A 27,968-nucleotide genomic window follows, 5' to 3' on the forward strand; every position below is an offset into this window, starting at 1 on the left:
CTAAACCTGAACTGCTCCTTCACTCCCAGTCTTTCTCTCAGTCTCTGGCCCTACCATGCTTTTCAGTTCATTCACAATAATCATCTTCCATATTTTCTCCCTTATCCTTCATCCTACTCGTTTACTTCCGGCCTTCTAGTCTTCTGTTGGATTCGTAAATCCCATTACCTATCTTCCTTATCACCAACGCAGGTCTCTTCAAGCCTCACCTTTATTAACTTATCTCTATTTTGTCTTTTTGCTTAAGTCAATGAACTATTATATTGATCTAAGTTTAATTAAAGAATATTTGAAGATATTTCTTAAAAAGTTCAAAATTAAGAGTTTTGTTCCTTTTACATGACTAAAAATTTCACTTGAAGGGGCACCTTGAAGAGGTACTGACTCCTTTTGGGGCTAAAATTGATTTCTCGTTTAATCTACCATCAGTTCCAGTTGCCATTCTGCATACTCTACAGAGCAACACCCTAAGACAGAAATTCAGTCACCAATATAAATGGGACATGCCCCCACTGCCCAGTATTGCCGGATGTCTGAATAACAGAAACAGAAATATCAATAATTATCAAAGAGGAAAGGATAAAAGGGACAACACTTCAGCACCGTCAGCACTTATTTAAACCAGTTTAGGCTTTATCTCCTGTTGAAAGAGGTAGGAAAAAGTTCTAGGAGAACAAAACCCAGTCTTTCCTGTGCTTTATCACTTCCAAATCATAGTCAGGAACTGATATATATTGTCGCTTTTCACATTCTTCTGACCAGTCAAGTAAAAGAAAAAAGAAAAAAAAAAGAACAACATGATAGTTTGGAAAGCTTTGGAATTAAAGAGAGGCTACTTAACTGCAAACTTTTCATAGCTATTTTAATCAGAAGACACCTTCAGGTAGTCCACAAAACTTGAATTTTAGCATATTCCAACATCAAATTCTGCATTATATCTGCTATGTTGGATTAAACGTGGAGTCAGCTTTTTTCAGCTGCCATATACTGCTTACCTTTCAGACTTGCTGTGAGGATTAGATAAGACAACATGTATTTCCTTTTTGCCCTACGTGGAATTTGATAGGTGTCATAAAAAGAAGGCCTCTTTGACAAAAATATCTTCCTGGTCGGAAAGCCAGTGTTTGACCCTGCAGCAGTGTCGCTAGTTAAAATGCAGAAGAGGTGGAGATCGGGGAGGCTAGAGGGAGTCCCAGACTTCATCTCCTGCAAGGTTTCTCCTGACTTTGTCTGCCTTATGTATGTCATACCTGAGGTTCTGCCTGACTTGGTGTTTGGACACAGCCTGCTTTTGTGTACACACTTGGAGACCCCTCCTACACTTCCTTCTCCTGGCTTTTCTTGATTCCTATTAAACTCCTTATTCCCTTTCTTTGAAGGTTTGTCAGATCATGTATAACTTCACCACGCGAAACTCTCCAGTGGCTCCCCATCTCACTCAATCAAATTCTAAATCTATGCAAATGTCCCCCCAAGTCTCCCAGCCACCCATGGGTACCTATTTGACCTCATCTCCTTCTGCTATGTCTTTCACTTAGCCAATCCCAGCCTCTTTGGCCTCCTTGCTGTTTCTCCATTACACCTGCACGAACTCTCCTCAGGGCCTTTGAACTTGTTACTCCCTCTGTGGAGGGGCGGGGGGTGGGTAGGAATGCAGGGAAAGAGGGTAGGGGGATGCTCTTTCCACAGATATCCATGTGGCTAGCCTAAAGTATTTGCCCGGAATATTACCTTCTCACAAAGCTCTTTCCCTTAGCTTCCCAGTTCCCTTTCCTGTTTCATTTGTCTTCATTAGCACTTCTAACATACTTTATAATTTGTTTATGTACTTGCTTTTTTAATCTCCCATCCCTTCCTCATTTAAAGGTGAACTCCACAAAGGTAGAAATTTTGTCTGCTTGTTAACTGGTATAGCCCCAGAGCCTAGAAAAGTGCCTACTACCCAGTAGGTGCTCAGTACATCCTTGGTGAATGAAAGAATGAATGAATGAATTCCTAGCTCACTCCCCAGGAATGGAAGAGTTCAACTTAAAGGTTTATATGTGTATAGTATAGGTAAGAGCATGGTCTCTAGATCCAGACAGGGTGTTAGAGGCTCCGCCACTGATTTCCTGGGTGATCTGGGTAAATTGTATAATCTCTGTGTCCCTCGATTTCTTCATCTATAAAATCAGGCTAATAATAGTACCTACCCCATTAGGTTTTTGTGAAGATTAAATAAGTTAATGTGTATAAAACACTTAGAACAGTTTATTAGAGACAATGTATTTGACCTTTTTTTCCTCTGGACAGTAGGCGCCATAGTAGATGATAGAGACAGTAAATAGTAAAGACTTTTCAGAGGTTTTCTAATTTCTGGCTTTCCAAGTAATTTCACTTCCTTTCTCAGCTGCCTCACTTCTGTCCTAGTCATCTCAACCTCCTTTCCTGTCCCTCTCCCACGTGCATAAGTCCTGAGGGAAAAAAAGTTATGGTTCCCAATTATAGTTAACTAGGCAATGCTACCCTATTAGCACTGAGGAAAAATGTATACTGAAATCGTTTTTTTACTATCTCCTGAGAGCTATGGATAGAAAACATACAAAGACTTTGTATGACCATAAACTGCAAGTCATCTCTGGGAAAGCCTTGATCCTACTCTTTTACATTTCTTTGGGTTAAGATAAACTGACTTGGAGAGTATGTGAACTCCTCCATATATCAATTTTTTTTTGTCATAATACTGACTTGTATATTATTTGACATTAAATTGTCCCTGCCAGGTTAAAGCCTGTGCTAGGATTTTATGTAGGAAAACATTGTTTTATTCAGGAATAGCTAATTTAAATTTACATATCTGTAGCCTTGAAATGTACATTCATACTAAAAGTTTACTAATTAAATTAATAGGATAAATTACGTTAGAGGGTTATTCTTTAAATACTCAAAATATCCAGTGTAAGGGACTGCTTTCTAACTACTAAAATTACTTTGGCTTTGATCTGTTGTATTTAAATGGTATGTTAATAACAAATGTTTTTTATTAAATTATAAAGCAATCTCTGGCTGAATCTCTACTTGAAATCATATTCATTATACCTCAGTAAAGCTGGGGTGGGGGGCAGGGAAGAAATCATATTCATATAATTTAAAGCAATACAATGGTATTTCTTTAAAAAATTTAGTTCAACCAGGGCAATATTTAGATAATCTGATTACTGATTAAGAATACAAACTAAGGTTTTCTGAAATGGAAGCTTATTTCTTTGTTAGTTGTGGTTTTTGTTGTTGTTCAAGCCAATAATTTCAGCAGATGGAGAAGTAGAACCATGTTTCACTTAGCAAAAATTTACTTCCATTAGCAAACGTAAGCTCCCACTGTGTACCACTGTGATAGATGGCACAGTCCCTGGCCTGATGGGTGCCTTACAACTAAGACTTGACTTGTGTCACTATCTTTATGCAGGTCACACAACTGGTCTCTCATTAAATAATGACCGACTATACAAACTCACATACTCCACTGAAGTTTTTCTTGATCGGGGCAAAGGAAACCTCCAAGACAGCGTGGGCTACCGAATTTCATCCAACGTGGATGTTGTCTTACTGTGGAGGAGTCCTGATGGTGATGACGACCAACTGATCCAGATTATGGTGGGCATTTTCTACCAGAGAGGTGCAAAGATTAGATGTCAGCAGTCTTTGAGAAGTGTACCATTCAACAGCACTTGTTTGTACTCTTGGTCATATAGTCATTGAATTTGTTATCCATCACTAAAATAAGTAGAGGTACAATTTTGAAGTTTTTGCTAACCAAAAGTGATCTGATCTTTCCAAATTGTTGATGCAGGCAAACGAAGGTGTATACGGGTGAGTAACTGAAGTATGATGTCCAGTTCTATATGCATATTAATAAGCACATTAAACTAGAATCCATTTGAAGTGTTCTGAAACTAAGGAGTCTAGAATCCATGTTATGTGTAAAGCAATCGAGACCACTCTAACTGAAGGAGGAGATAAATTGTGACCTTCCAATTTTTCTGAGTTCCTTGATCCAACAGGTAAAATTACCAATGAGGGAGTAAACCTATTCTGCATTCTTCTTGAGGACAGAACGAGGTGCTCCCCTGAATGGCAGTGTTTGGTCAGTTATGATGCTTTAGATTTATGTGTTGACAAAGAGGTTCAAATTATATGGCCTCTGGGGCCTGTTCCAGTTTCAATATATGGTGAGCACACACTTGCTTTTCAAGGACCTAAAGGCAATAGTTTCTCCAGTATAGTAAGTTCTCCTTCTACATGTCAGTGTGAAACAGGTACACAGGACCAAGATTTGCTTCATTGTCACTGATAAGTAGTTACTGATATACTTTATAATGAGGTGTCACTGCAATACGTTTATCAAGTGATCTTTGCTTCTTTGGTTGTCTCTAATAGCTGTGTGTGTTTTCCAAGTCGGATCAAAATTTTATCATCCACCTCACTAAGCCATTTCTCAGTAGAACAGTATTTTGCAGAAAACATTCTGTACCTCTTTGTTCAGTAATCAGACTGTTCATTTTAATTTTGTATGTACAAATAAAGTACAGTGGGCAGGATTCCTTTCAAACAAATTGTACAGAAAGTGAAGAGAGCAGGCAGACAGCAGCAGTTCAAAATAAATGGAGAGTGACAATGACATAAAAGAGCTATCTTCTAGCCACAATTATTGTAGACCTGAAGTCAAAGATTTCTTATTTTTTTTAATTTTTAAAAAATTTTATTGGAGTATAGTTGATTTAAAATGTTGTATTAGTTTCAGGTGTACAGCAAAGTGAATCAGTTATACATATATATATATCTACTCTTTTTTAAAAAAATTTTTCCCATATAGGCCATTACAGAGTATTGAGTAGAGCTGAAGTCACAGATTTCCTTGATGTCAGTATTTTTACCTAATTCAAAAATCTAATTTTTAATACCTTCTCCATTCTTTTAAAGTTGATAGTTAGGTCCTACGAATCATGAATTGAGAATGACAGAAGAAATTATGACCAACCTCGTTTATTGCTTTACCATTTTACTTTCTAGGAGACTCTGATGGAAACAGACATAGGAAGTTTTTCTAATAGGTTTCTTTCCATGATTCCAGATAAAAGATGTAAATGTCGAAAATGTGAATCAACAGAGAGGAGAGAAGAGCATTTTCAAAGGAAAAAAGCCATCCCAAATCATAAGAAAGGAAAACTTGGAAGCTCTGCAAAGACCTGTGCTCCTTCACCTAGTCCATGGAAAGGTAAAAGTGATTTTTGGAGTTCCACATTGTTTTTTCCAACTTCATATTTTTCTCTCCTTCAGTAGATATTATTTTAGGTGATCATGGTGTTGCTACTTTTATGGAAAATGGAATTTTTCAAGAACTAATAAACAGAAGTTGCAAATTAAATGTTTCAGAAGTAAATCAAGGCATTGGATTCACTTATATTTTATAATTAAAAGTACATTCATTATTAAATTAGGAAGAATTCAAAAGATATTGTAACACAATAGGTCATCAGAGATGATTGGATAAATTCAGGAAAGTAGACAAATTATGAGAATGAAATGATCTAACTTAGATAAGTGATATTAACTTGTCGTAAGAAATCAATAACTGGATTAAGTACAAAATTGAAGCTTTTGAAGGGGTATGGCATTTCTAAGATAGAGTTGATTCTTTAGAAAAGCATTTAGATTATTTTATAGCTACAACTGAAAAGCATTTTATATGTTAAAGTAATGAATGAACACTATAATATACATTGGAAGTTTGCTTTGAAAATTCTGTAACTGTGCATCTCTTACGGTTTGAGTCTAGTCTATTAAAATGGTCTTAGTATGTTTGGAATTGAAAAGCAATTTTGATCTGTGAATTATCAAGCATTACATATGTGGGTTTATGAAAAGTATAGATGTTATACTGACATGTATAAAAACATTAGTATAAGATGAAAGCTTACTTTTAGGAACTAAAGTAGAAAAACAGAAAGGGATCATTATAGTTAAAACTACAAATCTCTAAAATTTCTTTAGATCCAAAATTTCTAGATTCAAACTAAAAGTGAAAACAAATACTTTAAAATATATATTTCAGACATGAAATATTTTGCTATTCATGATGCTCATTTTTAATAAAGTACTAAAAAGGGACTCACAAGAAGGATTATTATATCATCACTCTCCTATAACCAAACATGAATCACCATTTCAAGAATCCTTCTCTTCCTTCTCCACTTGTTAGAATACTTACCATGCTTCAGGCTTTGCTTGCAGGCCCTTTCTTTTATAAATTTCACACCCTTCTAGCCAGCTAGAAATAACCATCCCTCTTCAGAACCCTCTTAGCACTTTATAGCTCACTCATGCCCCTCATTACTTTCCTTTTGGTCATTTGTGTTCATTGCTAGATTATGGGTTTTGGTGGAGAAAATTGCTGTTCCTCTTTATATTCCAGCCCTTTTACTCCCTTCCTCCCCAAAGCACCCAGAACCAAGCCTTGCACTGACCAACTTGGTGTTCTGAAAGCCTTTCCCAAACCCCATACTCCCCTGAGCTTATTTCTATCCAAGCATTTATCAGTGTGTTGTAATTCTCTCTTTACTTGTCTGCCATCCACATTCAGAGTAAGCTTCTCTTGGGTGGCAGTTGTGTCTTTATCTTGTATATTCAGCACCTCGTTCATAGTGGGAACTCAGTAAATGTTTGTAAATTAAAGGAATGAACAAATAAGGTTATATGGGGCTAAAATGAGTCAGACTGTGAGGAAGTCTGTGCCTATTGTTTGCTTAATAATAGCTAAAACATACTTAGTGCTTAATGCCTGCACTGACTGAAGGCATTACATGAATTCTCTCTTTTTCCTCATGACAGCCCTAGGAAGCAGGTGCTGCTTTTTCGTCCTCTTGTAATAGATGAGGAAACCAAAGTTAAGAGAAGTAAAGAAACTTGCCTAAGGTCACACAACTGGCAAGTGGTGGAGCTGGTATTTAAAACAGAGGGTCTGTGCCGGAAACCTCTATATTTTACTGTCTTTTCGAGCTGGAATGTATTTGGCGGAAAAAAAAAGTCTCTCTGGTTGCCTTGTAGTCTTCTTTTTATTCTTCACTGTATCTATAACTGACTTGATTTTCATATGGCACAACTTTATTAACAACATGAAATACTGTTATTTTCATCTCTGGCCTTCCAGTGTGGCAAGATGCTTGATTTAGAAAATATTAATTGCATTTATAATCTTAACGACAAACCAATCATCTTATAGCCCCTTGGGTAGCGGTTGAGTACAAAGTCTTTCGTTACACATACAAAAGGACTCCGTGCCCTCCCTGTTCAAAGGCTGGGATGGAGCTGCCACATCATTATTTCAGTGACTCCAACGTGCCATTTCTACAGGAGCTATTACTTGTGATGATTTACTGTAGCTACAGGTCAAAGTACATTGTGGTATCTTTCAATTACACAATAAAGTACTTGTTGGAAAAAACATGACCCTGGAGACTAAGAAGCCACTTGGACTTTTTAGCCACATCACTGTCAGAAAGATCATTACTTAAACTATCACTTCATTTTACTATGAGAGAAATTGTGAAAGGGAAGACTGTACTGCTGTTTTCTCAAAGAGTATTTTCTATCCCAGGCTCAATTTAAGAAATTTCTGTGATTTCAAAGATACTCATCAGCATGTATTTTTGTCCTCCCGGAGCCCCCTGTTTTAAGCTCCCACATTTACATTGTAAAAGATATCTCATGGAAATACTTAGATGCATATTTATTGCACATATTTTTTTCCATGCCTACTTATCTCCCCTACTTAAATGTTTGGGCATGACTCTAGTTTTATCTACAAATCATAGATGAAGTCGGAAATATGACAGTTTTCTGGTTAAGACTGACATGCAAAAGATGCCTCAAGTTACAGTACTGGATGCTAATCCAATTAACTAGAATATTACCAGACTTCTATTTCTGCTTTTTGCTCAGTATTGATTACATTAATCATGTGGCTGCCAAGTCTGTCCCTTATTTTGTGTTGTTCCTAGACATTGATTTGCTCTCCGAATCTGGCAGTGTGGCTCCTGTACACACACGGAACCTCCCAAAGAAATGTGGCACCTTGAAAACCTTCTAATTCTTTATATATTTCTTCACTTGTCTGTTTTCCAATGTATCATTTCTTAGCTATGCTCTGTCTTAGATACATATGAAGGAGACATAGCTTCAGCTAAGTAGACCAGATAAAATGACTAATCTCTGTTTGCTGTGATCCTTTTTGTTTATTTTTGCTCTTTGACCAGTTAATGAAAATTTGCTTTCTCTTATTCTTAACGAATGTGTAAATTAAGGGAATGTATAGAAGTAATTTTTTCCTAAGGAAAAGAAATATGTATAATCCCTACTGATTCCAAGGGGAGATTGGCCCTCAAAATTATCCCAGAAGGAGCACTGAGTCTCCTTCCCCACAACCCCCGCCCCCAACCATGTTTAGTTTCCTTGGGTTAAAGTCTTAGTTTGTGACTAGTCTACGATGCTGCCGGTCTCTGGAAGTTTTGGGGACTGTGAATTTAGATAAGAGTCCTGTGCTCTTGGATGTTCAGAGCTCATTTCAGAACTGAATGAAGTAATCAGCTTTATGGCCTGAATATAATAAAACTTACTTAGTTCCTGTTGTGAAATAATGAATTTAAGATTATGGTTGTGTCAGCCGTGTGGATTAAACTTCCAAGTTCTGATTTTTTATTTATTATTTTCTTAATTATCAAAACCCTACTCGATTCTAACAGTTTTGACATTTAGCTAATATGGATACCAGTGCTGTCTTCACTTTGGATCTCATTGCTCTGCACTAAAGGAAGAGAATTTAGGCCCCAAATGTAGCAGGCAGACAAAGGAAAAAGAGACTTGTCCACTTTCCTAGTTCTAGGGAAACAATAAAAGCTAATAGAAGGAATGAAAAAAATTTTTTCTGTCTCACAGTTTACGTTGCTCAGCCTTCCAGGAAAAAAATCAGCATACCATTTTCTTAGGTATCTAGCAGTCAAGATCAAAAGAAGTAGGAGTAACACGAGAGCATTTAACCTTATGCATAGTCTAAAGATTAAATCTGAGACCTGGGTTTCCTGAAATTTTAGGTAAAACTTTATAAATAGTTCAGGCATATTTTGTAGCTTGGAAGCAAAGTGAGGATACTGATGATAGTGTAAGCATTTTTCCCACTTAATGGCTCCTCTCACTTTCTGAAGTATTTAAGGCTCAGACCAAAAAAGTCACAGGCCTTAGGCATGTGTGTATTGCTACCAGTAAGCCCTTCTGACTGTGTATGGGCTCAAGCGATCCAGTTATAAAGCTCTATTAGTCCTGATATTTGCAGATTCCATACTCCCAAATATTTGAAAAGAAAGTTACACTATAATTCCTAAAAGGAAAGAAGACCTAGTTTACAAAATAGAACATCAGAAACTCAGCCTTGGTTCTGAGAAATTGTCAGTGATTTGTTTGAGAATATGATGCCATGGATTTTCAGACACTGAGATCACTATTCCAGTTCCTTTTTAAGCTGGACAAACACAATTCCAACATTTATAGGTTCATCCACTGTAATGACTAAAATTGATTGCCAGATAAAGTACCTAATAAATCTATCACTAGGCAGAGTATATGTAGAAAATAAAAATAGAAAACTTGAGGCACTTGTTAGGATAATTCAGGTAAAGTATTTTCTTCTTCTAAGGGATGAGGGAGTTTTCATGTACACTAAATTGTTCAGATTGGTATTAATTGAATTTATTGCATAATGACTGAGCTTTCAGTTTTACTTGAGAAGTCATGGTTGGTTTTAAAGAGAAATAAGAAGGCATTCAGGATATTTCTGGTAGAAATGCCAGCTATAATTATCATAGACCTTGGGAATTTTTACAGGGAAGCTATATCCAACCTCTCCATTTCTAAATCATGTGACATGTTTGGAGTCAATACAGAGTAAAAAATGACAGCCTGCTTTCCAGAAGATTCTTTGTATTTTTATCCTTGTTTCCTAAACATGAGCTAAATGTTCAAAATGGTATGAGACATCGTTATTACCTCTGTGCCTATAAATCTCGAGGAAGAAACAAAGCTAAGATAAGCCATTTATTTACTAGTGCAGCCAAATCACAGTCACCTTCCTCATTCCAACCTCTTTCCCGCCTTCTAAAGAGAAACTCAAAGCAGCACGTGGGGCAGGCCATGCGGGGTTAGCACCCTAAACCTCAAGTCTTCCAACCTTGTATGTCTCCTTATATCCAAGGCCAACATGAATGCTGTGGAGGGCAGAACATAAATCCTGTGGAATTTTGTCCATGGGCATTTTGGTCACATGTGGGCCCTTATCATAGCCCTTAGAGGCTATGCTGCCTCAGGAGTCTCAAGCATGGAGATTGCCATTCTCTTCCAAGAATCTATTTCTTTGATGTTATTTTAAACCTTGGTTAGTTTTTGTTTCAAGCAGAATCACAGGTAGAGAATGCATTGACATGTTGGAAGAGAATGTTCCTGATTTCTCTTCCTTGGGCAATCCTTCTTGTTTTCACAGAAATCCCACCCCGTATCGGTGCTCTCTTTCCTTCCCTATGTTACGCTCATCATATTCAGAGCCTTCATTAACAGTCTCCTGAAATGTCGTATTTGGACGGTCTAGCTTCTTAGAAATGTAAATAGCTTCTTTTCACAAAAAAAGAAGTCCCAGCTTTGGACTAACAAATCTCTTTCTCCCAGAATTGATAGGGGGTGAGAATCTAACCTTCCCTGCTATTTATTTAACCAAATCTGGTAAATGATGCATTTTTGCTCTATTTATGTTTGTCCTTTTTTTTTTTGCCTAGGTCAAAGAGTTCTACTCATATCAAAATGAACCAGTAGCCATAGAAAATCTCAAGAGAGGCCTGGCTAGTCTATTTCAGATGCAGTTAAGCTCTGGAACTACCAATGAGGTACTTAACTAGTATTATTAAGGATCCAGAAACGTATTTGTCAATAAAGTTACCAAAATTGTTTATATGGGTTTCTATCTGCAGAAATTCAGTAACAAAAGTTACTGCTGTGGTAATGCTTAGAAAAGGTGACTTGGGTGGTTATCTCATTTACATACGAAACGAATTGCCGGTTACCCCAATTTGTATTTGAATACAAGGTAGAAGGAATTAGAATCAGTCATACTAAGGAGACCTATAGAATGACTGAATGATAGAGATGCAAAAAACCTTGGAGAATATTCCAGTGGCATCCCTGTGCATCATTATCCCACGGGGAGCTTATTAAAAATATAGATTCCCTGGATTCACTGCAGAGATTCTGATTAAGTAGATTAGCATCTGTATTTTAACAGTTTCTCAGCTAATGTAGATGCATCGTCAGTTTGAGGAACCACTGGTCTATACAAACCCTCTTCATTTTATAGACGAAGAAACCGAGGTTGAACTAGGGAAGTTTAGTGACTCCTTCAGTACCATACCTGGAGTCAAAAGCAAAGCTGAGTCCAACTTTTCTTGTCTGAATTCAGCCAGTCCATCAGTGGGTGAGAAAATCTGATGGCAAGGCTGGGCCAAGGGAATGCTGGTTAGCTTTCTAGAATGAAGACTGGGGGTGGTGCTTGTAGAGGCCAGAGGGAAGACTCAGAGACACTAAACTGAGTCTGTATTGAGATACATTTGCCTACATTCAAATTGTTGATGTGACTTGTAATGAGTTGAATTAATCCCACAGGTTTTTAAGGATTTTGAATCATACTCATCAAAGCATGTGCACGCACGCACGCGCACACGCACACACAGCCTACATACAGCATTAAAAGTCAATTCCCCTTGCCACATAATTACCCATTTACGAGAGGTTTTGATTATGACCGGGCCATTTGTCCAATTCCTATTAGACATTAGAGAGAAGTAGGAAATCCTTTATTATTCCTGGGGCAATATGAAGGCACTCATAAGACTCAAACAAAGGGAATGGAAAAGAATCCACATGCTGCAGGAAACACTGAATTCTTCTGCCTTCTTAGCTTGTCAGCCTGGGCAGAAAGGCAGTCCCCCATGACATATTAGAACCCCAATTTTCAAGCCACTTCCCACTGGAATTCAAATGGTCCATGTGAGAATGCCAAACATTGTATTTTTGCTTTTCTTTTTAGGTAGATATCTCTGGAGATTGTAAAGTGACCTACCAGGCTCATCAGGACAAGGTGATCAAAATTAAGGCCTTGGATTCATGCAAAACAGAGAGGTCTGGATTTACAACCCTAAATCCGGTATGCTTGCTATCACTTTCTTTGAGGCAACCAAGTAATTACCTTTTGTAGAGATTATTTAAAAATAATAGGTGAATAAGGTAACAATATAATTTGGGAACACTTATAATTTTTAGTTTAGGGTATTAGTTTTATATAAATAGGTTTATCTTAATATATTGTAGGTTTGGGTGAGGGGGAAGTTCTTGTGAAGATTAAAAGATAATTCACTATTTGGCTTGATTCAAAGATAAAAAGCTAATTACTTGTTACAACCACGTATATTTATTTATTTAGGTCTTGGGTGTCACTTCGAAAGCCACATCTGTCACTACCTATAAGATAGAAGACAGCTTTGTTGTAGCTGTGTTCGCAGAAGAGATACATGCTTTGAAGCTGAATTTTCTACAAACAATTGCAGGCAAAATATTATCGAAGTAAGATAATGTTAGAATTTAAGTTTTCTTTACTGTTCTTTGATATATTATTATACTTGGTTTTAAAATATATATATGTGTATATATACATGCACATGTATATGTCGTGCTTCCTTATTTTGACTGAGTTCCTTTAAAACAGTGATTGTCTGTTCATCTTTATTTTTCATATTATCTACAATAATATATGGCATGTAATAAATACTTACTGTTTTAAAATAGAATTTCATTAAAAATAAATTGTTTATTGAATAGAATTTAAATTTTGAAAAGGCAAACTACTTGATTCATTCTCATATATTTTCTAATTTCTCTGTCAAATGTTTTTAATGTTAAGAGTTAAAAAATGGTGGCATTTGTGTGTTCTCGCCTCAGGATTATTTTTTGTTATTGTTGTTAATAAGCACAGAAAAGTTCCATAGTAAAATGATGTGACAGAATTTTTGATGTGATTTATAGTACTTACATATTCAAGCCTATTATTTCAATTGGAGAAAATTTCTCTGGTCAGAATAGTTCTCACAGGCTAAAGAACTAGAATTTCAAATCTAAGAGTATGTATTATTTTCAAATTTTAACTCAGAAGAACATCTCTAGCATTAAATGTAAATTTTATCTTACGTCACTGTTTCTCAAATGTTTCTTCTGAAGTAGCCCTAATGTCAGAGGTACATGGTTGCAAAATCTTGGGAGAAATGCTTCAAACCATAAATGCTTGAAATTTTATTGAAGTCTCCTCTGGATTAGAACCTTGCATTCTACTTTGTACTAGATCCATATTGTTTTCATATATTTTCATATAAAATTAATATTTTTAATTACTTAGGTTTATCAGGTTTCCATTGCTCTATAACACACCACTCCAAACTTAGTGGTATAAAAAAACAGCAATCGCTTGATTATTCTCGCTCATAATCCTGGCACTTGCCTTGGTCCTGCTGGGCATGACCAGAGCTGCTTCAAAGGCTGCTCCCTCACCTGTCTGGTGTCTGGTGTCTGGGCTGGGAGACTCACACTACTGAGGGTCCTTATGCATCTCTCTTTATTTCCATGTGGCCTCTCAACACGGCAGGTTTGGGTAGCCAGACTTCTTACATGGCAGCTCAGTTCTCTCGAGGTATGTGCTGCTAGCATGCCAGATGAAAGCTGAATTCCCTGTTATGACTTAGCCTTACAAGCCACATATTGAAACTTCTGCTGTTCTCTGTGAGTCAGGGCAGTCACAGAGTCCTGCCCATGTTCAGGGGGAGGGATGTAGATTCCACCTCTTGAAGGGAGAGAGGCAAGCTTCTGAAAGAGCATATCAGATAAAAATATTATTGAGGCCAGTTTTGGAAAACAAGATTTCCTAATTGTCTTAGTTAACAAGTGAAACGTGGTTGTACTGAAGACATCATTTTCAGAGAGCTGGGCTAAATCCAAAAGAGGTGACATCACATATCCAGGCAAATTTTCTTTCCTATAGTCTCTTGTCATAATGTTTTTAAATTCCAGACTTAAATTTTCAAATCTTTGAGTAAAATTGTTGCTCCAGAAAAATTTCATAATTATCTTGAGGTTTCTGTTACTGCCGAAGATAGCACAGTTTGAAAGACATGGCCTTACAGAATTTGAATAAATTAATATCTTGTTTGCCAAAAGAATGACAATTAGTAGCTTGTTCACTCAAAAGAATGCTGCTAATGTGATATTTCTCTTCCTTGGTTATGCAGGCAGAAATTAGAGCTGAAGACAACGGAAGCAGGCCCAAGACTGATGCCTGGGAAACAGGTTGCAGCCATCATTAAAGCACTTGATTCGAAATACACGGCCATTCCCATTGTGGGCCAGGTCTTTGAGAGCGAGTGCAAAGGATGCCCTTCTGTAAGTGTGAGCAACTGCGTTGTGTGGCCAGATCATGGAATAATCATGGCTTAAAGTTCTGTTTTCCTTTTGTCTCCAATGGAAGCTTCAGTTAATTTGTAAAGAAAGTTTACAAAGAACTACCAGCCACCACTGAGTTATACTGGCAGTAGCCTAATAATATGCACCTAAGGTGATGCATAATACAACAATAATTAACCAGTGATTACCATCCACTCATTTCAAATAAAAAATCTTATGACTTAAGGAGAGCTTCCTCAAAGCAGCACTTAGAATGCAGTGGGGATAAGGGCCTCATGAAGTTAAGGGGAAGCATGGCATCAAGAGCACAGACAGGGGTCTGAATCCTGAAAGTTCTGCCATTTGGTAGTAATATGTCCACAGGTGAAATGTTTTACTGACCTCAGTGTTCTGAGAATTGCTGTGAGGACTAAAAAAGGATCCCAAACTCTTTGCCTAAATTGGGAACACTTATTTACCATGCCCCAACCTCCCCTACAGTTACAGCCAGAAGTGAGATAGCACATCCCCAAGGCAAAGTGTAGATCATCTTGTAACATTTTTAATCCAACAAAGAGAAATTTCATTTATTGTATGAATCAGTTGTGATGTATGGCCACAGATATGACACTGGGTTCCAGCATTTCCTAATACTTCACCTCTTGTCAGGAGAGCAAACCCTTGGCTTCAGGCTCTGTTTGTAGCTACCAGAAGATGCTCTACCCTTGGCTATTATTAATGTTGAGAAAAGTAGACACATCAAGGACTAATACCATAATTTGCTTAAAGTGTGAGGCACTAATTCCTTGCTAGTTTCTCAAATATACCAAAATTGAATTAAGGGAAAAACAAAATGAGACCAAAAAATAATTGTTCTCACACTTGGTTTTTTCTTTTGTTTTTCTTCCATAAATCATCTCATGTTCTGGTGTAATTTTCTAATGTCATATGAGATGGAAATTATTTAGAAAGGTGACTAATGAAACCAATCATCTTTTCTTATGCTGTTAATTTCTCCCCCACACAGTTATCCAACATTATGAGCCATCTAAGATTTTTCATAACTATTTCTTCATTATTGTGGGAAAGGTTTATGTCTTTGAGGAATTTGTTTTCCAACTTCAGTATAATGTCACCAGTGCAACCCTTTAAAGAAAAAAAAAAAATCTGACTTCGCATTGGTATGCTCCCTGCCCTCAGAAATGACCCAGTAAATCTTTAGCTAAGTACAACTGGAATTTTGTTTTGGAATATCCTCTTAAGATTAGGTAACCAAAAGGGACTTGGAAAAAGAGCAAAATATATATATGTTGCTTATTGGAAGGAATGAGTAATTTAAAAACTGGCAGCATGGACATTATTCTACGAATAATAGAATAAACTATGAAAAATAAGTTTTTAGCTTATTTCTAAGCCAAAAGATGTCATTAATTAGAACTATTTACTATTTTTAAAACCACAGCAGCATAACAATGGTGTATGTGAGAATTACCTTTATCTAAATAATACTCTACTTAACATGGAAATATGAAATGAACAGTTCAGACCCCAGCAATATGTTTTACTATTGTTTGCAAACTATTTACTATTGTTTGCGTTTCATACAGCAGTAAAATAAAGAGAATAGGGAGCTCAAATTATTACAGAAACTGGTTTTCAGTAAGGTTCCAGTACGTAAGAAACCTGATACAATTCTTGAGCAGTTCTGATTTTTTTCCCCTCCAAAATATCCTGTTGTTAATGAAATTTTGGCATCATTTCACTATGGTAGTCAAAGTCTGGCCTCAGATAGAATTCCCTTGTTGTAACCATGGAATGACCCATATGCCCAGAAGTCTGAGGTCCTTTGAGCTAAGTGCTAATAGACAAAAACAGTCCTCCTACAGGGGAATTGTACACAGAGTCAGCAGGCCTCTGTGTTAGCCTCTGAGAGCCACAGGAGTGTGGTACGGACAGGGGGCGATCAGATATATTGAGGTAAGACACAAAAAGCTTCTTTGGCTTGTCAGATACAAAGGAAAGTTTATTTCCGGAAAGAACATCCTTTGTAAATGTGGATGTTCAGAATTATGAATGTGGTATGGGCCTGCGGCCATGTTTTGCAGCTCTCAGAGCACTGGCAGTCCATCAGAAAACACCTGCAGCCTGACAACCTCTCCAAGGCTGAGGCTGTCAGAAGCTTCCTGACCTTCATCAAGCGCCTCAGGACTGCAAAGAAAGAAGAGATCCTCCAAATCCTAAAGGCTGAAAACAAGGAAGTACTGTAAGTGCCCTGAACATTGTGTGGGGTTGTCTGTGGGAAAGCATTACTGGGTTATTGTTTATTAAGCAAGTAAGATCCCTTTTTAACCAACTGCCTCACCTTCCAATCAGTTGTTTTGTTGTTTTGCGTTTTCATTGAACAGTTATACCTCAGTGCGGTAATGCAGTGGTTAATTGACCAGACATGCAATAACAAGTTTTCAGTAGTGACTCAGAGTGAACATTGTTTTTTGAGTATTCATGAGTTTACATCAGGTCTGGATTGGTACATAGATGGGGGGGGCAGGGCTTCATTGTGACACCACGGTGCCTGTGCTGCCTCACTGTTGTGAAATTGTGTTCCCTAGCTATTTATTTACACTGGAAAAGATTTCAGAGTTGATTATAAAAACAAAAAACAAATATGATCTTTTCAGTTGAAAATGTGCTTTCATTTTTATGTGATCATCCCCATTGAAGCCGTGTTTTAAAAAGAAAATTGAGTACTGAGGTAAACAGCCAAAAGAATCCAGAGAAAAGAAATATGTACATCATTTGAATATTTGATGAGAGAGTGCTTTATTTGACATACACAGTAAAGAGAGCTGACTTAATTCCCAAATTTACTTTGTAAATACAAATACGCTTTCTAAGTAAAAGTGTTTTGGTCTTGTAATATAAAATTTGTCTATAACTACAAATTCAACCATATGACACTAATTATCCTAACTAACGATATAGAACATGGCTCAATTCATTTGACAAACAGTGGAAACTAGCCATTAAGATAATAAAAAATAGAAAGTGGCCAAGTTACACACGCGGATGTACACATACACACACACACACACACACACACACACACACACAGAGCAACAGTAGTCACTGAGTTCAAGGGACTCAATTACCCAAGAATAAGAGAATTTAGTTTTTTTTCTGAGAAGTCTGTTTATTCTAGACTGTATTTGTTATTTACTCACCTTGAAGACATTAAAAAAATTGATATGAATTCCATATGACAAACCACAAGTTAGTTGGGTACTATCTTCAAAAATAAATATTTAAACCAGAAGTTAAATATATGCAAAAATCATAAATTCTCAGACTGTTTTAATCATAGAACTTAGGAAAAATATATTTTAGAGTGACTTATCTTTTTATCAAAAACAAAAATATGACAAGACTAGTGCAAAAGTTAGCTATTTAGAACAGAGATTACACTAAGCCTTAGCCTATTTGTATCCTAAAAATTTTAAGGTGGCAATAATTTGTATGATTGCATGATGTAGTTTCTAAATCAGGTTATTTACACAATATTGTACCATATCATAGGTAACACACACGTAACGTAGTACAGTAGAAAAGATACTAGGATGCACTAATATCAGAAGACCTAGTTTTAAATTCTGACTTCCAACGGTATACAACCTTTAAGTAGGTCATTTACATTTAACTTCCCTGAGCCTCACTTTCAACATCCGTAAAATACAGAGAATAATTCCTTCTATTTAGTGTAGGATAGTGAAAGTCAGGGTGGTAGAATGTAACATTTCCTGAAGTTTTTATTATGTGTATCTTATAACTTATAGAATATTAACAAGTATGCCAAGAGGAAAGGCTTCTGTGAGCAACTGAGTTTGAAGAACACTGGGAGAAACCAAGTTAAACAGTTCTCTGCTACAGAAATATCCAGCATCTTTAATCTGATAATATTACGTATAAGTTTCCTTAAACATATTCCAAACTTACACGATTTTGAAAATCCCTTTTCTTAAAGCATTTGGTAGGACTAGTATTGCATGAAAAACACTTTAGGAAACACTGTAATTAAAGACCGTGTACTTCAGTCAGAAAAACCTGAGTTCCAATCCTAGCTATATTTTTACCAGCTATGGGACCTTGAACAAATGACTTGATATCTCTGTTTCTTTATATATAAGGGAGAATATTAGTATTAAACTGATAGAGATGTTCAGTGAGGTGATGGTATTAATACCAGCATATATTTATTGAACATTTACAATGTGCCAAGCACTATTCTAAGTGTTTTACATAGATCATGTAATTTAATCCTCCCAGCAATCCTAAAATAACTACTGTTTTTAGCCCCATGTTACGGATAAAGAAGTTAAAGCAAAAAGAGGTTGCACACCTAAAATTTCTAGTGCAATAATAGACACTTAATAAGTATTATCTCTCTCTCAGTTTGCTTCATTCACTAGGGTTTTTGTTAGGATCAAAATGATATAGTGCAAGAATATCTTTTTAAAAAAGTATAACATATTAAATACATGTATGGTATGTTATGTGAATGTGGAATAAAATATATATCAATACATACCTAATATGTTCATTTGTATGGCAACTAGTTTCAGAAATTTTACCATCCCAAGACTCAGCCAACCAAAGATTCTTGGAGTAGAATATGTAACTAGCACTTTCCTGCAGGAGTTTCCCTCTGCTCACAACTAATCATTGTGGTTGAACTTGAACTATACCATGGTGCTTTTTATTTTTTAAAAAATGAGCAAAAACTTCTCTCTTGGATATAAATGAAAGTTAAAAGAATGTCCCATCTTTCCATTATATGATACTGCCCTAGTTAAGTTATGCATTTGAGAAATGTGTATATTTGCAAAGCTAATTAGAGAAAGAATTGATTTGGGGGACCATAGCTTTTATATATGACCCATATAGAAAAGAGTTTGAACCTAATTTACAATATTATTTATATGATTTTATTTATAAATCTCCAAATTATATTTGGCTTAGGCTAATACAGTAAAATTAATTTGTATATTCTGAGTATACGTTGAGGAGAAAGAAGGGAGTTAAGGGAGAGATTTCAAATAAAATGGGGAAGGGTCTTTGGAGAAAGTCATTCATTTTTCTTTTGTTTAAATAAAAAATTTTTCACTTCTTTAGGAAACGTAAACCAATGGGGTCTATGAATGGTAGCGATTCAAAATAATTTCTTAAGCACCCTAAACCTTGATATCCATGACTATGCCTTTTCCGTAGACCCCAGCTGGTGGATGCTGTCACCTCCGCTCAGACCCCAGACTCGTTAGATGCCATTCTGGACTTTTTGGATTTCAAAAGTGACAGTAGTATTATCCTCCAGGAGAGGTTTCTCTATGCCTGTGGATTTGCCTCGCATCCTGATGAAGAACTCCTGAGAGCCCTCATTGTAAGTCAAATGGAAACTGCAAAAATAAAGGCTCTCGGCTGCTCTTAGGAACGTAGGCAGTAATTAAATTTGCTAGCATCAGAATACAGGCTGAAACTAGAGCCTTCTGATTATTCATATTCAAATTCCTTTGGACTATTTTCTTTCTGTTAATCATTAACTGTACAGTAGATTATTTCACATAGTGTCTTCTTTGTAATTCCTCTAAATAACTTGAACTATACTTTATGGAAATTTAAAGATTGTGTTCACCTATCATATAATGTAACATAGGACAAAATTTCAGAGGGGAGAAGTCTTGATTATGCTTCAAAATTTGATTTTAAAAGATTTATTTTGACTTCAAAAATCTTCATGGTATTTGACGTACAGTACATTGTATAATGTATAATCTTATGCATGTTATACATATATAAGCTATAATTCTTCTGATATTAAAAATTATATTGGAAGCAAAAGCTAGAGTTCTCTTGGATCCAAGGTTTAAAAACAAAAAATGCACTTATTCACTTATGATTTAGGGGAATAGTTCATAATCTTTTTAGAAAATGGGTTTGTTTGAAAAATCTGAAAAATGAGTGAAGCCCCTCATTACCCATACATAAAATTTTACAGACCATTTTTTGGATTCACTGACCCAATGAGCCCAGTCCATAAACCTCTCAGGACTTCACAGACCCATGTTAAAAATACCTGGAAGGACTCTAAGACTCTTCAACCCAAAGCTAGATAGTGAATTTGTAGGTGTCCCCAAAGCAAAATTCAGAGTTTGCAACCTAGGCACATAAAAACAATTTCCTCAGGCTTTGGCTACTTTGTTTCTTTCCTTAAAATATCCCTTGGAAATGTTTAAATGTTTTGGTAACCTATTTTATCCTTGTTTGGCTAATAGAGTAAGTTCAAAGGTTCCTTTGGGAGCAATGACATCAGAGAATCCGTTATGATCATCATTGGGGCCCTTGTCAGGAAGCTGTGTCAGAATGAAGGCTGCAAACTCAAAGTAAGTGCAAATCCAATCTCATTTACCGTATCTATAGTTCTGGACCAATCTATTTAACATTTACCGTGCTGCCCACCATTGGGGCAGAAATCAAATTTGTATGGTTTTTATGACATCAAAGGACTATGACTTCTTATATTTTTCAATTTCCATAATTATTTGAGTTGGCTGGTTTACTTCAGCAATCCTATATCAAATATCTTGGCTAAACACAAAACTCACATACAAAAACATCCATTCAGTAGTATTTAATGAGTGTTTACTCTGTGCTAGGCATGACGCTAATGCATTAATATAAAGATACATAAAACATTCCACCATCCTCAGAGAACTCCTAGTCTGTTTATCAAATGCAAACAGATAAATAATAATATTGAAATATAAAAAGAGTGCTCTGGGGCTTTCCTGGTGGTGCAGTGGTTAAGAATCTGCCTGCCAATGCAGGGGACACGGGTTCGAGCCCTGGTCTGGGAAGATCCCACATGCCCCAGAGCAACTAGGCTGAGCCTGCGCTCTAGAGCCCGCAAGCCACAACTACTGAGCCCGTGTGCCACAGCTACTGAAGCCTGCGTGCCTAGAGCCTGTGCTCTGCAACAAGAGAAGCCACCGCAATGAGAAGCACCGCAATAAAGAGTAGCCCCCACTAGCCGCAGCTAGAGAAAGCCCGCACGCAGCAACAAACACCCAACACAGCCAAAAATAAATTAAAAAAAAAAAAAAAAAGAGTGCTCTGCGAATACTACAGAAGATGCACCAAACTATTCTGTTTGGGAGTGCTGGCGAAGCTGTCACCAAAATGATAATATCAAATAGCTTAGCCTAGAAGAGCTTTTTAGGTGAAGAGATAGTTTTGTGGAATAAAGGACATTCTAGGAGAGATACAATAATGTATAAAAAAACCCGAACTCAAAATGAGCCTGGTATGCTTGAGAACAGTGAGAAATTCTGTGGGGCTGGAGCAAAAATATGTATGTTTGTGGGGCAGACAGGTGGGAGTGCTGATGAAGGAAAGAAGGGAAGAGAGAAGAGAGGTAGGCTGGATCTCTATTAATGGCAAGTTAAGGAGTCTCGACTTCATTCTGTAGAGAAAAGGGAGAATAATGCGGTTTTTAGGTGGTAAATGACACACGCCGATTTTCTTAACCTAGGAAGAAGCAAAATGGTATATAGGCTGGGTGTCAGCTGCATTAGGGCCAGTACGATCTGATCAGAAATGTTTGCAACAACCTGGGCACGAATTAATAAAGGTCTGAATTAACGTAGGTGCTGTACGGTGAGGGAAGGAGACAGATTCAAGAGCCCTTTAGGAGATAGAATTCATAGTATTTAGTGACTGATGGGATGTGGGGAATGAGAAAGAGGTGAGAATCCAGGTGACTGTTAAGCTTCCAGGTTAGGATACTAGATGTATGGTGATGTGAACCACTTAAGCAAAATTTATTATAGAACCTGGTTTGGGGGTGGGAGGAGGGTAGAGCTATTAATTTGTTTTGGCTATGTTTGAATCCTTTGGGACACCAGGTTGAGTTGTCCAATAGGCAGCTGGCCACATCCATCAGTAGCCCAGAAAAGGAGTTAGGACCAGGAATAGAGAGTGACTGAAACCTTAGGAGACAATGGGATTGCCCAAGGGAGGCATATAGAGTGAGAAGGAAGCAAAACAAAGGATTACATTTTTTTTTTTTCACACACACACACTGTATTTTATTTTTACAAGAGATAAATAGACTGACACCAAGCATTGTGCATGGATGACCACAACAAAAGCAACAATGATTGCAATTACCAAACATGAAACACACTCACACTATGTCATAATATTGACATTCAGTCCAGTAATCCTCCACTGTAACAGCTCCTTTACTTTGCGGTGAAAATTGATTTGTATATTCTTTGCCTCTGAGTCCTTGTGGGATTTTTTTCTTTTAATTCAAACAGAAAGTCACAAAAATTATACTCATCCTCATCAGTTCACTCAGTCCCATGTAATTAATATTTTTTTTCATCTTGATCTTTTGTTAGCACTTTTATGAGTTCATCAGTTTTTCATTAGAGTTCTGAAAATGCTTACTCATTCAGTTCAGCAGTACAGTCAGTTACCAGAAACCTGTACTTGTCAGAGTCTTTTCCATGAATTTCTTGAAGATGAAACCCAAAGGATTACATTTAAAGTTCTTCTGATAATGGGACAGCTTAGTTATCACATCTTTGAAGTTACCTTATGGGTAAAGCTGTAAACTATCCACTATCACTGTCATTCAGTTTTGTTAATGTTTTTGAGCAACTTTTAAAAAAATGCATCTTTGAAGGTAATGAGACTTGGCTACCAAATGGACCATAGCAAATGTTCAAATTTTCTTTTCAACTTTCTGCTGTGGAATACTTATCTACCTTTTGCCCATATCAAAGACATCTGGATAGAAAGAAAACGATGTATTCTAAATACAAATTTAAGGCATCTGCTGGGCACACAATCCGCAATACCTTACTGTCCAAAAGGTACCTGTGAAGCTATCGAGTGCTATAGCTTTTCAACATTTACTGGCATGAAAGCTACTGCCCTATGACAGTCTAAATGGCAGCTAGACAGGTCACAATGAGTACTAAACCTCTATTTCTTTTTTCTATTTGTTTTTGCTTACATTTTGATCTCCCTGCATCCTAATTTCTTTTTTCACCAAATTTATATTTGAAAAAATTCAAACCTATGGAAAAGTTGTAAGCATAGCACAATTCCATTAATATTTGTATACCTGCTTCATCTAGATTTGCCAATTGTTAATGTATTGTCATATTTGCATTATCTCATTCTGTTTTATTTCATTTTATATTATTCTGGTTGAACCCTTTGAGAGTAAGTTGCATGCATCTGACATTTTACCCCTAAAGACTTTTACTTCTTATTACTTGAGTGCCATTGCATCTAGGCTCTTATAATGGACAAAATACATATATTTACATTTATTAAATTACGAGTTCATACTGCTACCTCTAATTCTACAGGGTTCTTTCTCTCCTTCCATCATTCCATAATTATACCTTCCTTCTCCCACAGTGAGAACCCTGGTTCTCAAGAACATTAATATCATGATTCATTTGCTCAATCCTAAAACATGTACAAAATAATCTTGGAATTGTTACACCAATGTCATTACAAAAACCAAACTGACTTAAATAAAGTTCAAGACTTCATCACAGTCTTTTTGACCCTTGAATATATTTCACTAAAGGTATACAGTCAGAGGACTATGTTCAAACATTGTTTGGATTCTTTTTCATTCTCTTCTGTTTCGTTATGTTATTACTCTGATATACATTCATGTTCATTTGTTTCTGTTTGAAATCAATTTTAGCCACCTTTCATCCTTGTTGACTTCATTTTATTTCTTGAACATATGAAATAGTAACATGATTCAAAAGTTAAGACTTTATTTTAAAAGTATTCTCAAAGAGGTCTCACTCCCTTTCCTACCCTTCCACCCATTCTCACCTACCTTTTCTATGTAAGCGGTATCATTAGTTTTAGGTTCTCCTTTCTGTTTCTTTTTGCAACAGTAAGCAGATGTACACACACATTTTATTTCTTTTTTCTTGCACAAAATACAGCCTTCTATATACACTCTCTTGTATCTTCTTTTTTCCACTTAACAACATACCTCGGAAATCACCCCATACTGGTTCACAGAGATCTTCCTTCTTCCTTTTACAACTGCCTAGTACTCTATTGTGTGTTAAACTGAGGCACCACAGTTTGTTCTCCCATGTATGGTCATTAGGTAGTTTCCACTATTTTTACTATTACAAATAATGCTTAAACGAATAATCTTAGGCACACTTTCTCTTAATTTTGGAGATATAGCTTCAGGGCCAGGGTATTGGATCAAAATGCAGATTTGTTAGCTTTTGCCAAATTATCTTCCATGGGAATTGTAGCATTTTATGCTTCCACCTGAATGCCTATTTCCCTGTAGGCTCAATAACAACATATGTTATCAAACTTTTGTATTTTTAAAGATCAATCTGGTAGTTGAGAAATGGTATTTCTTTAATTACATTTGAAGTTTAGCATCTTCGTTCTCTTTGGGGGCCTTTTATATCTTCCCTACCCCCCCTCTCTCCCATGGTGTGTGTGTGTGTGTGTGTGCACGTGTGTGTGTACCTGCAGCCTGATTTCAGAGTTTATAAATCCTATAGATGAATTAGATCTTAGGAACCTTTATTTTACAGATGATACTGAAGCCCCTAAAACATACGTAGCAGCAAAGGTAAAATAAGAGCCTAGATGTCCCTATTTCTAATTTGCTTTTCCATTAAACTATTAACTTGCTAGTTCATAGTTTCTAGACCAGAAAACTAAAAGGCCTTTTTTGATTAAAGAATATGTTTGAAAAGTACCTAGCAAAGTACATGCTACATAAAAGGCATTCAAGGAATGTTTTCTGAACAGTATGTCAGCATTAATCAAATTTGGAATCAAGTGGAAACAAGCACTTTTTAAACATTTAGAACAAAACCTTACAGTTGAGTGCTAAGTGCTTTCACCAAAGTTGTTACTAAGGAAAAGGTGTGTGCCACCATTTAGGCACCATCTAACCATTATTTTAGAATTTCAATGAATGAGCAGTTTTAGGAATAATCGATCACAAGGGAATTTTAAAAATAACTTTATACATTCAGAATGTGTTTAAAAGTAAGTGTGCCCATTATTACACTCATTGCTTCTTAATATGTTAATGTATGTACTTTTTAAAAAAACAACAACAACACCTTTATCAAGCTTTACTTGTTCATTTTCATTGTGTGCCTCAGTCAGGCAACCAGTGTAAAACTTTCTAAAACTTTAGGCTGTTATCTTGGACACAAGAGTGAAGCTGATCTTACCCAAGCTTTGTTTAGTATATGGTTATGCATATGTCTGATGTAGAATGTGATTTTTTAGGGAGTGGTAGAAGCCAAAAAGTTAATCTTGGGAGGACTTGAAAAAGCAGAAAAAAAGGAGGACATAATGATGTACCTGCTGGCTCTGAAGAATGCCCGGCTTCCGGAAGGCATCCCACTCCTTCTGAAGTACGCAGAGACAGGAGAGGGGTCTATCAGCCACCTCGCCACCACCACTCTCCAGAGATATGATGCCCCTTTCATAACTGATGAGGTAAATTCTCCAAGAATATGTGCAACATTCACAAAAGGAAAAAAGCGTGCCTAATCACAAGTCAAATGCAAACTTCTCTGAAGTCACCCTATTTTTTTTTTTTCCAAACTAACAATCTCTCTTTCCTGTTAGAAATAACTCTTAAATTGGATTTAAGGCTATTCTGAAGCAGGCTCACATTTTGAATAGATAATGTCCTATATCCTGAAGCATAAATATTGAAGCACATTCTCTTGTTTTATCACCAAATGTAATAGATAATGCTAAGATATAGGAAGTCAAGAGTGTGAAAGGAAGATAAAGCAAGGAGAGCTGAATCTAAAGCTAAAAGATGAAAAACGGTCAGGCAGAAGAAAGGATATGTGTGTTGGATAGAATATGAGAAAGAAGTAGGAGTCTTTCAAGCAGGGGAAACATATGGGTGAAGACCCACAAGTGGGAAAGAGGGTGGAATATTCCAGGAAAAGAAATAAGTCCAGAATGACTGGTACATGAAAAGTTAGGGAAAACATCTCTGCAATATGGTTATGCAGGCTGTACTTGAATGTTTCTGGTGACTAGAAGTTCAGTATTTCATGAGACTTATTCATTATTGGACAACTCACACTGTCCGATTTTTTTGCTCATATCAAGGTGATATCTTCCTTCCCATGACTAACACTTATTTGTCTTAGTTTGGCTTCCCCTCCGGCAGGAGAATTCTACAAGTATTCGAATAGAGACAAAGTCCTCTCTCCTCTTGGGTACCAATGCCAGTTCCTTCAGCAATTCCCTGTTAAATATGATTTCAAAATATCTTCCCCAGGATGAATTCTTATCGTCAAGTGGTCTTCTTAAAATTAATATCAAAATTCAATAAAATACTCCAAATGATAATAACAAAAAAAGAAACAAATTCTTTTCTGAAATATCTTTACTTCCACAAGTTTTAAGATGCTCTTAAATTTTTTGACACTGGAATAACCTGGCTTAAGTATTACCATGTTGGTTCCTACAGCTGCATTATCAGGAAGCCATCCCAACTAAACTTTTTTTTAAGGCAGAGAATGTTTATAAAGTGTAAGATAAACTGCCTGCTGAGAATGATGTTCCCAGTTTGCAACTATGTTTTATGTCAAAGTTGATAAGCTGCAAAATGTGGTAATTAGGGTCATGAGTTTTTGAGATAGACAGACCTACATATGGATTCTGGCTCTGTCCCTTCCTGGTTGTTTTTGCTTAGGTGATTCTTAATTCCTATATACCTGAGAACAAGGTCAACATTTGCAGGAAATAGAAAAAGGCAGAGGAAAGTAGAACTGAAAGAAATATTTATAAATGCCTAGTACAGAACCCCAAGCACTGCATATTGTTAGGCAATGCTAGTGACCAATGAAATTATTTGTTGCACAGAATGTAATGATTTTGGCAAATTTTCTTTTGTGTTAATGTTTTGTTGAAAAAAGAAAATCCTCTAATATGACCTATGGACTTTGGGTGATAATGATGTATCAATATAGATTCATCAAATGTAACAAACGTACCACTGAGATGCAGGATGTTGATAGAGGAGGAGGTTGTATGTCAAGGGGAGAGGGGAGGGATGGAGAGCACGAGGTATATAGGAATTCTATGCTTTCAGCTTAATTTTGCTGTGAACCTAAAATTGCTCTAAAAAATAAAGTCTATTAATTTAAAAAAAGAAGGGAAGATTCTGAGGTACCTCATTGTAAGGAAATGTAGGTTCATATAGCCATCTCTCTCCAGAGCCCCTTTGCCATGTGGCAGTAACATCTTTGAAAATTCTGTGGTTGTTAGGGAATACCATGAGATGCTGCAATAACAAACAAGAC

At 36.5% G+C, this 27,968-nt stretch overlaps 1 protein-coding gene across 5 annotated transcripts in view; it reads left to right on the forward strand.

Annotated features, from left to right (window-relative positions):
• MTTP (microsomal triglyceride transfer protein) overlaps positions 1 to 27,968 on the forward strand; it is a 57,360-nt gene that overhangs the window by 12,216 nt on the left and 17,176 nt on the right. For all 5 annotated transcript variants that reach the window (XM_068542486.1, XM_068542484.1, XM_068542482.1 and 2 more), the window contains 10 exons: positions 3,446 to 3,633; positions 5,111 to 5,254; positions 10,854 to 10,961; positions 12,158 to 12,274; positions 12,551 to 12,690; positions 14,403 to 14,553; positions 16,659 to 16,816; positions 19,816 to 19,984; positions 20,877 to 20,984; positions 25,924 to 26,136. In XM_068542486.1, coding sequence (XP_068398587.1) covers positions 3,446 to 3,633; positions 5,111 to 5,254; positions 10,854 to 10,961; positions 12,158 to 12,274; positions 12,551 to 12,690; positions 14,403 to 14,553; positions 16,659 to 16,816; positions 19,816 to 19,984; positions 20,877 to 20,984; positions 25,924 to 26,136 — 1,496 coding nt within the window. The remainder of the gene's footprint in view (positions 1 to 3,445; positions 3,634 to 5,110; positions 5,255 to 10,853; positions 10,962 to 12,157; positions 12,275 to 12,550; positions 12,691 to 14,402; positions 14,554 to 16,658; positions 16,817 to 19,815; positions 19,985 to 20,876; positions 20,985 to 25,923; positions 26,137 to 27,968) is intronic.

Source organism: Eschrichtius robustus, chromosome 4 (genome assembly GCF_028021215.1).
Source record: "Eschrichtius robustus isolate mEscRob2 chromosome 4, mEscRob2.pri, whole genome shotgun sequence".
NCBI classification, from domain to species: Eukaryota; Metazoa; Chordata; class Mammalia; order Artiodactyla; family Eschrichtiidae; genus Eschrichtius; species Eschrichtius robustus.